The 15,462-nt window shown below is 44.9% G+C and overlaps 1 protein-coding gene across 2 annotated transcripts in view; it reads left to right on the top strand.

Annotated features, from left to right (window-relative positions):
• Positions 1-15,249, top strand: part of LOC144672578 (beta-1,4 N-acetylgalactosaminyltransferase 1-like) — an 86,096-nt gene extending 70,847 nt beyond the window's left edge. For both annotated transcript variants that reach the window (XM_078534380.1, XM_078534379.1), the window contains 4 exons: positions 839-1,026; positions 4,994-5,134; positions 12,107-12,344; positions 14,568-15,249. In XM_078534380.1, coding sequence (XP_078390506.1) covers positions 839-1,026; positions 4,994-5,134; positions 12,107-12,344; positions 14,568-14,785 — 785 coding nt within the window. In that variant the 3' untranslated portion in view covers positions 14,786-15,249. The remainder of the gene's footprint in view (positions 1-838; positions 1,027-4,993; positions 5,135-12,106; positions 12,345-14,567) is intronic.
• The last annotated feature ends 213 nt before the right edge of the window (positions 15,250-15,462 follow it).

Here is a 15,462-nt window from a genome sequence, read left to right as displayed (position 1 = left end):
ATGAAGTATTTTTGTAGTGTGGTCACTGTTGCAATGTGGGAAACACGGCAGCCAATTTGTGCACAGTAAGATCCCACAAACAGCAATATGAACACTGATAATGTGTTCTTGTGATGTGGATTGAGGGGTAAATATTGGCCAGGATGCCAGGGATAGCTCCCCTGCTCTTCTTCGATCTCGTGCCATGGGATCTTTTATGGCCACCTGAAAGGGCAGACAGGTCCTCTGTTTAGCATCCCACCCAAAACGGGGCACTTCTGACAGTGCGGCACTCGCTCGGTACTGCACTGGGCGTGCCTGCTTCGATGTTGCGCCCGGGCAGAGGCAGGAGTGCTACCAACCAAGCTAAGCTGACACACTTGCAAAGCCAATTTGGGTAGTGATGGATGCAGGTTTTCTGTACTGAGTGTTCTCAATCGCACACGTACCATGCAGGGAAGCGCATGACGAGGCCAAGGGCAACAGAGGCCAGACTGTTGGTACAGCCTGCAGCAATGGCTAATATGGTCTTCCCAGTGTAAACTGAGTAATGCGATGTAAAACCTCCTGCATTTATTACCGAATATTTGTAGGTGCAACTTCCTCTTTAAGGGACATTTTCAGAACACCTCAATCGACACATAGAACAACTAGATAGGAAAAGATGGTCCAAATTAGTCATGATTGAATTGGATGGCGGAACAGGCCCAAGGGACTGAATGGCCTCTTTCTGTTCCTATGTTCAGGATTGTGGGGCAGATCAGGAGTATTTACTGCCCCATGATGATGAGAGTGCAATATGTATAAATAAGTCACTAGATATAAAGGGAAGCTGACCACAACCTGTTCTGTGTTTTAGGCTATAACATCAGTGCCTTGGTAACTATAGCAACCAAAACGTTTCTGAGATATGACAAACTGAGGGAGCTGATATCGAGCGTTAGGAAGTATTACCCCAATGTCACCATTGTAATCGCAGATGACAGCGACAAACCACAAAAGATTGAAGGAGCGTTCATTGAGCAATACTTCATGCCATTTGGGAAGGTGTAGTATGGTTTCTCTTTTTCTAAATGAGGAAAGAACCAAACAAGATAATCGGTAGCTGTGTGGTAACATGTGGTAACAGAGGGAGATAGTGAGTAACTTATGAATAACTCAGTATCTCTTTCTGTTTTTGACGAATTGCAATGGAGAATAAAGGTCTATATGGATTCTGCAGTGCAACGCATCGAGGTAATAGCAACCCGTAGCACAGAGCACAAGGCATGACTTTTGTGCTTGCGATTCCCCATGAGTTGAGTTCCCTGATCTCAGTGTCCCCACACAAGGGAGCCACACACCAGAAGCTAAGTCATGTTGACTCCCAATGGTCAGTTGCAGGATGGGAGGCAAATTTCCACCCTGCCAACTTAGGGGGAGAAGTGATGCATGGGAGGAAGGAGAAGGATCCGAGATGGTGTGAAGTGTAAGAAAAAAGATGTAGGGGAATAAGATGCGTTTACAATGGAAGCATATTATTAATATTATAAGAAAGCTGAGAACGGTGTTCCACTGTTTTCCCTATGGTGGGAATGAGAAATTAGTGCCTCAGTTTCACCAGAATTATAATGCAAGACTGGTGGGATCTTCACAAAATGTCAGGCCCGATATATGCTCAAGCTCAAAATCCAATACTAACAGAGCCCAAAATTGGCAGCTCTGAGCATATCCATCCAGAAACAGACCCGTTAACTGCATTGTTCTAGATTCTATAGCTATGTTTGAACCAGACAGTACTGTTCCATGCAACTGGATCTCTGAATTTTTAATGCGATTCATTTCATCCTTCTCCCATAAATAGCACAATTCTTTGAGATTATGTATGTGGCTTTTGTTTATTGAACTTTCATTTTCATTAATTGAGAAATAAGCTTAAAAAAAATTGGAGTGGCAGTATAAAGGCTTTCTGTGCAATCCCTGATGTCAAAATCTATTCCCTTTCCCAAGATAAGGTACAATTATCACCAGCTCATTTACTGGTGGGACTCGTGCACAATATTTGCGAAACTGAGGCGTTTAACCATTAAGTTGGAAGGTGTCTTTAAGGCATTCCTGTGCGGAAGTGTTCTAAATCTGCACATGCCTAGAATCATAAAATAGCATCGCATAGGAGGAGACCAGTCAGCCCATCGAGTGTGCACTGGCTCCGTCAATCAGCAATCCAGTTAATTGTATTCCCTTGCTTTTTCCCTGTATCCCTGCAATTTATTTCCCTTCAAGTATTTGTCCAACTCCCTTTTGAAAGCGACTGTTAGATCTGTTTCAACCACCCTATCAGGCAGTGCAATCCAACGTACAACCACTTGTTGCAGAAGAAGGTTTATCCTAATGATGCTTTTTTATTGTTTTACCAATCCCCTTAAATCTGTATCCCCTGATTAACAGCCATTGGAAACCGTTTCTCTTTATTCACTCTATCTAAACCCTTCATGATTTTAAGCACTTCTATCAAATCTGCTCCTAACCTTCTGTGCGATAAGCAGAATAAACCCAGCTTCCCCTGTCTACCCACATAACTGTAAGTCCTCATCCCCAGAACTGTTCTAGTAAATCTCTCTGTACCCTCTCCAAAATTTTGACATCCTTCCCAAAGTGTGGTGCCCATAACTGGACACACTAGGCGGTATTTAATGTAGACTTGGGTGTCTCGCCTGTCAGCGGGAGAGCCCCACGTCACCCCTTTTAGAGAAGGCACTTAACTGGGCAGCGGCGGGAATTCCCCAGGGTCAAAGACCCCAGGAGCATAAGTCCCACCTGATGAAAGCTGTCAACCAATCAGAGGCCAGCAGCTCTATTGAACAGCAGTGCCATCAAGGGAGGAGTGGCTGCTGTCAGTACTACACCCACCCGGGGCCCAGTATCGTTGCTGGATCCCAGGCTAGAGAGTGAGTGATGGCAGGAGGGATGTTGCTGGGTGGGGATCACTGGGGAGGGGGAGAAAGCATTCAAATCAGCTTGTTTCATTTTTAACATGCTGCTGTTTTTGCACAATCTTTTAAAGGATTATACAAATAGAAAGCCCAGTGTTTCCTATTCTGTTTTTGTGCCCCAACTTAACAGCTAACTACCTCAAGTTTCACAAGGGATCCCAGAGCCCAAAATCTGTAGTTCTGTGAACAGCCATGAAAAGATAGACTTGGATTTTTTATAGCACTTTCTTCCAGATACCTCAAAAGAGCTTTACAGCCAATGAAGTACTTTCTGAAGTTAGTCACTGTTGTAATGTAGGAAATGTATGCCATCCATAATTGGATTTGTTAAATAAATTGTTTGAATGCTAAAGCTAAGCCTGATCCTCCATCTGAACCAGAGGGAGGAGTTCTAGTCAATCTCTGAGCCTGTAAAGTGATTGGCTGGTTTACTGCCACAAAATCCCTCCAATTCTGGCTCCTTGCGCATTCCTTGACTTTCACTGAATCACCATTGGTGGCCATGTCTTCAGCTGCCCAGGTCCTCACCTCTGGAATTCCCTCCCTGACTCTCCCCTGCCTTTCTCTCTTCCTTTAAGATGTCCCTTAAAACCTAGTACTTTGACCAAGCCTTTGGTCACCACTTCTGATATCTCCTTATATGACTCGAGTCAAATATTGTGTGATGATCACTCCTGTGAAGTGGCTTGGGATGTCTTATTACGTTAAAGGTGCTATATAAATGCAAGTTATTGTTGTAGATAACGCTTGGAGATTATCATATGATTATGTATGTGTCCTCATTTATTGGGCTTTCAGTTTCTGGGTTCTAACATTCTCCCTATCCTGATGGTATTGGATGTTAAGAACAAAAGAGAGCAAATGAGTTTCTGTCTCTAGGGGGGAGAATTTTCTCCCCATCCGGGGGTTGGGGGGGCAGGCTGAGCAGGAGCGGGCGCAGGCAGGCATTGCCATTTTACGTGGGTGGGCTAATTAAGGCCCGCCCAGCGTGACGTGCACCCGGAAGCGCTGAGCGCTCCCTGTGCGGGCGGTGGGGGAGGAGGGAGAGTCAGGTCTAGCGCGTGAAAGAGTGTAGAAATCTCCCTGAGGCACGGAGCTGCCTCAGGGAGATTAGTTTCATTATCAATAATTTAAATAAAGAAAAAAGAATCATTTTTACGACATGTCCCCTCATGTGATAGTGTCACATGAGCTGGGACATGTCAGTGAACTTAAATGAAAATTTTTATTGAATTTTTAAACACTTCAGGAAACCTTACTCCACCCATGGATGAGATTACATGAAAAATGCGAAGGCCGCCTGGGCTCTTCGCCCGCCTGCCAACCTTAAGGTTGGACGGGCAGCTCCGTTAAGTATTTTAATTGATATTTAAATGGCCTTAATAGGCCTTTGACAGTTCGGTGGGTATACAGCCGACTCCGGTGCGCGCCCGCCGAACTAAAAAGCGGAATGACGCGCCGTGATGTCGGGACGCCCGCCCGACGTCACCGTGCGTCATTTTACGCGCCGGCAAACGGGCCCGCCCCCTGCCCGCAGGACCCAAGACCCTGCTTCCTTTTAAGTGCCCGTATTTGGCTTCACCAAGACAATGATCTCATTCCTCGTGCATTATTTCCTTAGTGATATTCTGTAAACCAGCTCCCTTGGCAGCCATCATCCCTGAACAGGGCTGTCAAAAGCAAAGCGATTTATAATCGCTATGAGCGAATCTACCCGAGCTGAATTGACATTTGAGAGAAAGGCATCAAAGGAAATTTAAGCCAGTCAGAGGGAGGCTTGACGAGCCCATCAAATCAACCAGACTGACCCCCTATAAAAATGATCCACTCCTCGCTAGTAACCAAAATATATCCTTCAACTCCCACCAGGCGAGCTTTCTGTTACTGATTGCTAAACCAGTATTCAAAATAAGTGAGGAGGGGGGGAATGAAATGGAACTCCTGAAAACAAACCTTTCCATGATAGAGGGGATGTAATAAAGAGTCTTATTTCTAGGTGGTACGAGTTTGTTCGGAACTAACTGGATTTCTGATCTCTGCAGGGTTGGTTTGCTGGGCGGAACCTGGCTATTTCCCAAGTCACAACGAAATATCTCCTCTGGGTCGATGATGACTTCATTTTTACCGCAAACACCAAGGTTGAGAAGCTGGTGAATATTTTGGAGAAAACAACCCTGGATTTGGTAAGATGACTGCACTGTCAACAGTGCAGCTTAGCAAAAAATGTTCAGAGCTCTGTTTCCTTTAATAGTAAAATCACGTTATTTGGATCATGTAGCTCTATATCACTACACCTTTGGTAGACTTCCACTTTCAAAACCGCGTGTCTCATGCACCCACAATTGCACTGTTGGTGAAGTCCTAAGTCTTGTCACCCAGGTGGCATCTACTGGTGACCTCCCATTTCCTGTCCATCTGGGACCCTTCTAACCTGCATGGTTTAGGACCACACATAACCAATGCTCCATTAACAAAAACTCCCTGGATACAGATACCTATTGTCATAATTAATGGAGGGTGCAATCATGTGGGTAAAATACCAATTAGACAGGGTAGGAAGAATCCTATCACTGGAACAGAGTAAAGGCCTGTGTAACACTGCTTTGATTTGCCACCTAAGTTCATTTTATATTAAATAATAATATTAAAGTTTGCTCAGAGAGATCTTCGTCACCTTACTGACTTTTTCCTCACTGTATCCAGTAATAGAATCCTAATGCTAGTTATACATGCCAACCGTTTGCCTTTTACAGTCCTAACTTGGCGTCTTCTCGCTCATGTTCTCTTGCTTTCCAACTCCCTGGAGATCATCGTGGCTTGGTTTCAACGTGTATGAGTGATCACGTCACATGGTCCCCACACGCGACAAGAATAGTTTGAAGTTATGGCCCAAGCTTTCTGAAGCATTTCAAAGCTCAGAGCTGCAAATAAATGACTTTCTTTCTGTTGGATGCTAAAGGATAAATTCAACAAGCTCTCAGTGGGGAGATAGAACTGAAGGGTGTAACAGTCAGTGGCAGGAATGCAGCACCCAGTTGATTTTCCAGCTTTTCAAATGTGGCTCTCCACTAGAAGCACAAGATCACCGGATTTACCATTGAGTATCTCTGAAGAAAGGCAGCTTCCCTTCTACCTCTCTCCAGGCGCTGTGGTCCTCAAAGGTTAACCTCCCACCCCTTTCTCTCTCTATCCCTTTGATGCTTCTGACCCTCCCATCCCCATCACAGCAAACCCCCTGTCCGTTCCTTTTTGGTTTGCCCCTGTAACATGTCTCATCCTTGCTACCTGTGACCTGGCTCGCCATCAATGACGACTCCTCTCTCCTCAGAAACCACCCTGCTGGGCTATGTTTCCAACATGTTCCCCAGCAATGCTACCATTTATCAGTGTGGTGGCTCCTCCATGCCTCAATCTTTCTCTGTTCTCATACCCATCGCCGATTTGAAAGTCTCGCTCTTGAACATCCTCTCTTGTTACAAAAATATCTTCTGTTCTGCCCTCCCTCGACCTTGCTTCCCCAACTTTCATATAAATGCCTTTACTCAGACACACAGCCTCCTTTCATTCTCACTTTTAAACAAGACTTAGTTACCTTGAAAGCCTCATTCGCCGGCAAGGCTGTTTCTCACGCCCTCACCAATTTTACCTCGTGCATAGAATTACATAGGAGCCGGCTGTTCAGATTAACCAGTTGTGTTGGTGCTAATCCTCCCCACAAGGAGCAGTCCTAATCCCATGTCCCTATTCCCTAGTTAACCTACTCTTAAATGTTGGCATGGTCTTTGCTTCAGTTATTATTTCAGGTGGTGAGTTACACAGCCTCGCACTCCTGTGGAAAAATGTTTCTCTTCCTCTTGGTTCTAAATCTTTTGCTTTTACTCTAATAATCCTTATTCAAGAGCCTCTCAATCATTGAGAATTGTCTGCTTCTACTTACTCCGTCCCATCCCTTCATATTTTTAAACGTGCCTATCAATCCTCAAATAATTTGCTCTGTTCTAAAGAAACAGCCCCAGTTTTCAAAGTCTGTCTTCCAATATGCATTTCCCTCATACTTGGCAGCATCTATGATGTACCTTCTCTATTGCCTCAGCTATCTTCCTATTGTGCAGAGCCCAACCAAGGCTCGTTAGACAGCATCTTCCAAACCCACGATCTCTACCATCTAGAAGGACAGGGGCAGCAGATACATGGGAACACCACCACCTGCAAGTTCCCCTCCAAGCCACTCACCATCCTGACTTGGAAATATATCGCCATTCCTTCACTGTCGCTGGGTCAAAATCCTGGAACTCCCTCCCTAACAGCACTGTGGGTGTACGTACACCACATGGACTGCAGCGGTTCAAGAAGGCAGCTCACCACCACCTTCTCAAGGGGCAATTAGGGATGGGCAATAAATGCTGGCCTAGCCAGCGACGCCCACATCCCATGAATGAATATTTTTTTAAAAGTCCAGAATGCCACACAGTGCTCTAACTGTGGTCTGAGATTTATATAGATTCACCATTGCATCTTGCGTTTTATATTCTACATCTCTTGCTTTTAAAATACCTATATTAATTTTTTTTGTTCTTATCTACTTGAGCGTTTAATCTCTTGCCGACCTGAACCTCCAAATCTCTGTTCTTCTACACCAGCCAGCTTTCTCCCATTCCATAATCTTATCTATATTCCCTTGCAGCTTCCTTCAGTCCTTTGAATTATTTCCTGTAGCTCATATTTCTATATTGTCTGTGTATTTGAACACCCCTCTCTCTAGCCATTTTTCCAAGTGACTGATGTACCCAGTGAACTGAAACAATTCCAGAACAGAACCCTGTGTACTGCTGCTATCCCTGTAAACTAGCCTAAGAAACTGCCCTTAACTCCTACTCTCTGTTTCATCCCTTCTACCCTTCTATCCAGTTCATAAATCCAATTTGCTAACTGTCTCCCTAATTCCATATCTCTTCATATTCTCAATTGTCTCCCTGTGTGGTACCTTGTTGAAGACTTTCTGAAAGTTCCTGTGCACGACATTATCTGTATGTTCCCCGCCTGTCACCTCCTCAAAGAATCTACTGGATTTGTCGAGCACGATCTTCCTTGTGGAAATTTGTGTTTGCTGCTTCTAATTCTTTTCTCTACGTCTAGGTATTTAGTCATTTTATGTTTAATTATAGATACGTTTTTGCCGACCGCTAATTTTAAACTGGTCTGCAATGATGTGGGTTTGTTCTGTCTCCCTTTCTGAAGTTGGATATTATATTGGTCATCCTCCAGTTCTCCACCACACATCCACTCTCAACAGAATCCTGAAATATCATTTCCCGGGCTTCCACTATTTGCCTCAGGATCCTTGGATATATTCCATTAGCTTCACAAACTTCTCTCGTACTCTCCTCTTCTTTATTATAACGTCTGTCATCTTGTTTTCATCTGGTTTAGGATTCCCCTTCCTCCCAATATCCTTCTCTTTTACACATACTGAAGTGAAGGACTTGTTAAATATCCTGCCAATTTCCACTTATCCTCAACTAATTCACTCTCCTCCCCCCTCAGGGGTCCTACCTCACGTTCAACTATTTTCTGTTCTTTTTAATACTTTGAGGTTCTCTCCTTATCCTCTCTTCTTTCCTTGGTTACTTTCTTGACCTGTTTTCTCATTTTCTATATTTATCACAATAGGGCCTCCGATGAGCTCCTCAGTTTTAGCCTGTTTCTAATCTCTATTTCCCCATGGCATTCTGATGCATAAAATTATCTCCTTTTCGATCTACTTACCCACATTTAACTTGTATATTTCACCCAGAGCAAGATCAATCCCTTTCCCATAATAAACGTATAGACATACTGCTTGAGGAAGGAGTCCACATACATTGCAGGAGTTCCATTCCTTCCTCCACTCCCCCCCCCGATTAATTCCCTGTCCCAATCAATGAGCAGCTAATTAAAATCTCCAACAACAATCTTGTTACTCCTCGTTGCGTCTCTGATCTGTCGACGCATTTTCCCTCCCTCACTTAGGGAGTCTGTAGTGCACCCACAAATTGAACAATTATTTTTTGGACATGTATTTGATTTTTTTTAGCCTCATACTGAACCTCTGTGAAGGCAAGTTCTCTCCTAGAGCAGATATACCCTCCTTCACTAATGTGCCCATTCCTCCTCATCCTTTCTTACTTATCCTTCCTAAAAATATCATAAACCGATTTTGTTTATCTTTCATACCTGACTTCCTTTTATTCCCTCTGGATGGAATCCTTTCAACACCAACTTTTATTTGTACATTTACCACTCCTATTTCCAAAAGTTGCTCTCAAGTTGTTTTTGTTTCGTTTTCCCTGCTCTCCCCTTCCTTGGTTAAAAGACGAGAGAATGGAAAATATTGGCATTCTGAGCGATTTGGCTGTCCTTGTACATGAATCACAGAAAGTCGACATGTAGTTACAGCTAGAAATTGGGAAGGCAAATGAAATGTTAGCCTTTTATTGGAGAAGGATTGGCATCTGAGAGTGAAAAGATCTTTCTACAATTGTACTGGGCTTGGTGGGACCACACCTGGAGTACAGTTTACAGTTTTGGCTTCCTTACCTTGGAGACCTGTATATGAAGAAATTGTTAGGGGTCCTAGAGGAGGGATATATCCCAATGTAATGCTTTGTAGAGAATATGGAGGTTTTTGATCTAATTTGTTTTAAAATTTTAGTTGCAAATATTAACTTTTTATTTCTTTAAAAAGTGAGAAAGGAATCTGTTAATTGCATATTAATTGTATTTAATTGTATGCAGGTGATGGCATTAAATGAGGATTCAGATGAGTGCACAGATACAGACTGAAACTGTGTTTGTTGGATTAGGAGGTGTATGCTTGTAATGTGTAACTCTGTAAATAAATGTAATAATAAATGCTCCAGTTCTATCCATTTGAGCCTTCTAATCTTCCCAATTCTATTATGTGCCTGGGGGAGTAATCCAGAGATTACTACCCTGAAGTCCGACTTGTAAACCTGCTTCCTAACCTGTTACAGAACTTCAGGCTTTTCCTTTCCTGTATCCTTGGCTTCCAGATGCAGCTCTATGACTGGCTGCTCTCCTCCCCTTCTAGAACCCTGCCCAGTCATTCTGAGATGACCCTCACTTTAGCCCTAGGGAGCACTCAGGATTATGGACTTCAAAAGATAGTATCAACCATCTAACAATTGAGCCTGTTAATTAAATTGCTATTTTGCCATCCCTCCTCCGACCTCATGTTTTTTGTTTCTTACCACTGTACCTTGCGTCTCTCTGCTTTCTTCAAATGCTCTACAGCATTCATTCCACCAATGGCGAAACTGCCCCTAGTTCTCTGGCCTATTATCTGCACTAACACCTCTTTTCCACAACTTGCTGCCTCTACTTTTGACATCCTTGTCAACGCACCAGAGCTCAGGCCGCAGGCTGTAGTACCAGCTGGTTGTCTGTTGTCAGATCTGGCTTAACCACCTCCAGCAGTGTCACCTTCCGTGAGCTAAATTCTCCTATTGGCCAGGGTGGTCCTGGAGGACAAGAGCAACCAAACACTCTCGATAATAAGCTACATTCTCTGAGCTTCCATACATCCTCCATCCTCATCCTATACGAAATGAGAGTAGCATATTAATGTTGAGTTCCAAAATTGAGACCATTAGCTCAACTGCCTCCTCCATCCCCTTTATTTTCTACCCTTGACTCCTCCCAACCTACTCACTCCTCTTTTAAAAGCTGTAGTTTCTCACTATATATTGTGTAGCCTGCATCAAACTCAACTCCTTCATGAGGCCCACTGTTTTCTTGAACTCTTTCCAATCCTCCAAATTAACTCCTGATTATCCAACCTCTGCTTTTTGTTCCCATGATACAGTAGCAGCCTCTCCATGTCCTCTGGATAACCCTTTTTCAAATTCAGCATCTTCATCGCCCCAGTTAAAAAAAAAAGCACCCTCAGCCTGCCCATTTTATCAAACAACAGCCCTAGTTCTAACTTGCTCTTTCCCTCCAAATGTGCTTGAAGACATTATTGACATCATTGTTGCCCCGTCATCCAGCTCCTGACTGGTAATCCATGACAACCATGCAGCTGTAGCTGTGGCTCATTGCCCCATCTTGCCCCCTTGACCTTTCTGCTATTTTCAACATGGTTGATCTTTCCCACCTTCTCCATGTATTGCCACTCATGGTCCCACTGCATTGTCGAAACATTAATCCATGTCTTCATTACCTCAAGAGTCATTTCTCAAATGCCCTTTGAATGGTAGAATCATAAACAACACAGAAAGAGGCCAGTCAACCCATTGTATCTGTGCCAACCCCTCTTGACCCAAAACATCCAGCTATCTAAGACTTTGTTGCTTAAGCCCTCCTGTACTAAGTTGTGCATGCCCATAACCTGTGCCACACTCCATTGCCTTCCATGGTCCCAGCCCAAATTCATTGCAAACTCTTCCACAACTTTGGCCCACCAGGTTTGCGATATATTCTCTAGGCCTACATCCCAGCTATATTCTTGGTGCCTCTGACTCTCAACTGCTGCCTCTTTCCTGTTCCTTCAGTAGTTACACTCCTAGCCTCTAACACCTCCGTCAACACTACTTTGCCTTCGCTGTGTCTCTCCCTGTCTTCAAAAGCACTTAAAAGCTCACCTCTTCAACCCTTCCCCCCACCGGCTTTCCTCGAAACTCCTTACCCTCCCCCTCTCAATGCCCGCTTCTTCACCCTGTGAAGTTCTGTGGGACAAGCAAAGCTTGTGGAAAATAGGAAGCACAGAGGAGCATAGTGCCACCCAGCGGCATAGTCAATTGGTTGCCAGCTGTAGCATGCCACCCTTAAGCATTGGCGTTTGTTTTAAAAAAAAAATCCCAATGAAGAGTCGCTGGTCCGGAATGCCTTCGAGGTTTAAGGGCAGCTTCAGCAAACGTATTCCTAGCTGGGCCACACGTGATTCCTTGGTCTTATTGTGTTGATTTTGCAACGTTTGCAGCCTAGCATCACTGCTCAACTAGAAAAGGTAAACTTAATCATAGTAACTTGGGTTTTTATTGTAACTATCCATTGTTCTTTCACGTTGACGTGCTTCACGTTCTATGCACTGGGCCTTTGGCTTAGTTTTGTAACGGTCTGGACTTTTAGCCTGCAGCTCTTGTGTTCCACTGCAGGTTGGAGGGGCAGTGCGAGAGAAAACTGGGTTTTCCACCACTTTCCGTCACCAAATTAGCGTGGAGCGAGGAGGAGAGGAGGGCGACTGCCTGCACACCCGCATGGGCCACTACCACGTCCTGCAGGGCTTTCCAAATTGTGTGGTCACAGACGGCGTGGTCAACTTCTTTCTGGCCCGCACGGACAAGGTGCAGCGAGTGGGGTTTGACCCCCGGCTGACTAGGGTGGCGCATTCAGGTGAGCTAGTGAGCTAATAGAACATGGATAATGCAGATTGAAACCAGCCACTGCCTGTGTCTTAACCCATTCACCCATCCCGCTTGTGTTTGCTGACTGACATTCACTCCTGATCTAGCAATGCTTCAGTTTTAAAATTCTCACCCTTCACAAATCGCTCCCTATCTCTGTAACCTCCTCCACAACCCTCCCAAGTCTTGGCGTTCCTCCAGTTCTGGCCCCTTGAGCATCCCCGATATTCGCTCATTCCACTATCGGCACCTGTGCCTTCGCTCTGGAATTCCCTCCCTAAACCTCTCCGTCTCTCCTCTTTTAAGATGCTCCTTAAAACCTACCTCTTTGACCAGGCTTTTGGTCACCTGTCCTGGTGTCTCCTTATGTGGCCAGGTGTGCTGGGATACAGTTCCAGAGGTCTTGCATACTGTGGTCATATGTGAGCCCAAACATAATCTGAGCTGATACTTCAGGGGAGGGGAGGCGGTGGCATAGTGGTAATTGTCACTGGACTGGGAATCCAGAGACCTGGGCTAATGCCCTGAGGGGAACCTGGGTTCAAATCCCACCATGGCAGATGATGAACTTTCAATTAAATAAATTTCATTGTCATTAAATACCCGAAAAATCACTAATGTCCTGGTCTGGCCTACATGTGACTTCAAACCCACATCAACTTGGTTGACTCTTAAATGCCCTCTGAACACAAGGGATGGGCAATAAATACTGGCCTCACCAGTGACACCCATGAACAAATATAAAAAAAAGGGAGTGCTGTACTGTTGAGAGGTGCTGTCTATCAGATGAGATCTTAAACCAATCTACCTCAGCTGTACATAAAAGATCCCAACAGTACTATTCAGGGGAGTTCTCCCTGGTGTCCTGGTCATCATTTAGCTTTCAACCTTTTTTGTTGCTGTTTAGTGGGAGCTTGCTGTGCACAGATTGGCTGCAGCACTACAGTATACTTTAAAATACTTCATTGGCTGTAAAATGTGTTTGGGACGTCTGGGATCATGAAAGATGCAAGAGAAATGCACGTCTGCCTGTCTTTAGAGTATCAAAAGGTTATTTTACTGGGGCAATTACAGCTGAGGCCAATTCTGCCCTGTTCTGGCATGCACTCACCAGCAGGGTTCACTAGATGATGATCAGGAGTGGATAACATGGCTGATTCCCTGCCACCCACTGGCCCTCCCCTTAAAGGGACAGCCTTCCCCTCAGCACCTGTTAAAGGGAGAGTGTCACTTTGAGATCCTTTTTTTCAAAAAAAAAGCTCAAGGTATTAAAAAATAACTTGCTTAGTCATAAACTAAACAAGGGGCTGAATCTTCCGGTCGGCGTTGGGGGAGGGGGTGGGCCCGAAACGCCGATGCGTAAAATGACGCGCGATGACATCGGCCGTGCGTCCCGCCGTCATCGTGATATTTCGTTAGGCGGGCGCGTGGCAGAGTCAGCTGCGTGCCCGTGGAAATTTACGGCCTATTAAGTCCATTAAGGGATTAACGAAAATACCTCAGAATGCTGCCCGTCTAGGCTTAAGGTTGGCGGGGGGCAGGCGAAGAGCCCAAGCGGCCTTCGCGTTTTTCAGGAAACCTCATCCACGGGCGGGATGAGGTTCCCTGAATCTTTTATAACTTCAATAAATTAATTTTCCCACCTTCACAAATATGTCCCAACTCATGTGACACTGTCACAGGAGGGGACCTGTTTAAATCAATTTTCACATCATTTATTGAAATGTTTTATAATCTATTCAGTCTCCCCGAGGCAGCTCCGTGCCTCAGGGAGATTTCGGCGCTCTTTCACGCAGATGCGTGAAAAAGTGCAGGCCCCGATTCTCCCTCCGTCTCCCCCGCTCACACAGGTAGCGCTGAACCGGCGCGTTACATTGGGCGGGCCTTAATTGGCCGGCCCACATAAAATGGCGGCATGCAGCCGATCACGGGCGGCGATGGGCCCCGCGCCCGCCCACCATAAGTAAAATCCTGGCCAAGGCCTTTTCCGGTTGATTTTTAACTCCTGCGCCCACAAAATGGAACGGCTGAACCTGTCAAACAACCTTTAGGACAGCCCTTGTAAAATTGGCACACTGACCCCTTGAGGGACCTGTTGCTGCCCAGAGACTATTTAATAGTTGGCCTTTCCCACGCCCCCAACGCGAGTTACTCTACTGATGCTGGGCTTGAGGCTGGGCTAACAGCTGTATCTTGTGTTTTCTCTTGGCAGAGTTTTTTATCGATGGCCTGGGCATTCTCCACGTTGGGTCCTGTGACGATGTCACTGTGGACCACGCCACCAAGATCAAACTGCCCTGGAGCAGCGTCGATGAGAACGAGAAAACTTACAAAGAATTCCGGTACCCCAAGTCATCGGAGGCAAACATCCGGCTGAAACATGGGCTTTTTTACTTGAAAAACAGGTTTAAGTGTATGATAAAGGACTAAGGGACAGAAACAGGACTGCACTGAGAAAGGGGGAAGAAGGAAACTCCAAAAATAATGTCGTGCCCAAAGTTAAGAGAGCTGAGAACTCATTGAGTTAAGTAAAATGCTTCAATGTGTAGGATTAGGGCCTGAATTTCACATAACAGCAGAAACTGCTGCTCATACAGTCACCTCATGGGGAACTCTCAGATTAGCTGGGAGTTTAGAATTTAAAATGATCCTCCACCCATAAAGGTTGCTAAAAATGGAATTCCAGAGCCAGGCAACTGAGAATTCTCTTTTAAAAGGCTGAATTGTAAAGGAATTTGCATCCCAAGTACCTTTTCTGGGTTTAGAGACTTGGAATAGCCCTGGGAAGCAGTAACATTCTGCCATGTGAATCACTTTGTTACCTCAAACCAGACTCTACCTGTCCCAGATTCAGCTGCAATAAAAGTCTGCCTCCTTTGTTCAAATCTAGCCACACAATTGACCCCAATAATCTTGACCCGTTTGCTCCTTAGGCGACTACAGTGAATTGATAATCAAGCTGCCTTTTCGTACTGTTTAGTGTGTCGGTGATTAAGGCCAGTTACTACTGTAATCAAGGGTTCAACATCCTGTAATAAGTGACTAACTCACTGAGCCTAAAATCAGGTCATTCCTTCGAATAATCTAGCCCAAAGGCAGCTGACGTC

Source organism: Cetorhinus maximus, chromosome X, assembly GCF_964194155.1.
Source record: "Cetorhinus maximus chromosome X, sCetMax3.hap1.1, whole genome shotgun sequence".
Lineage (NCBI taxonomy): Eukaryota > Metazoa > Chordata > Chondrichthyes > Lamniformes > Cetorhinidae > Cetorhinus > Cetorhinus maximus.
This window is presented reverse-complemented; position numbering and strand designations above follow the sequence as displayed.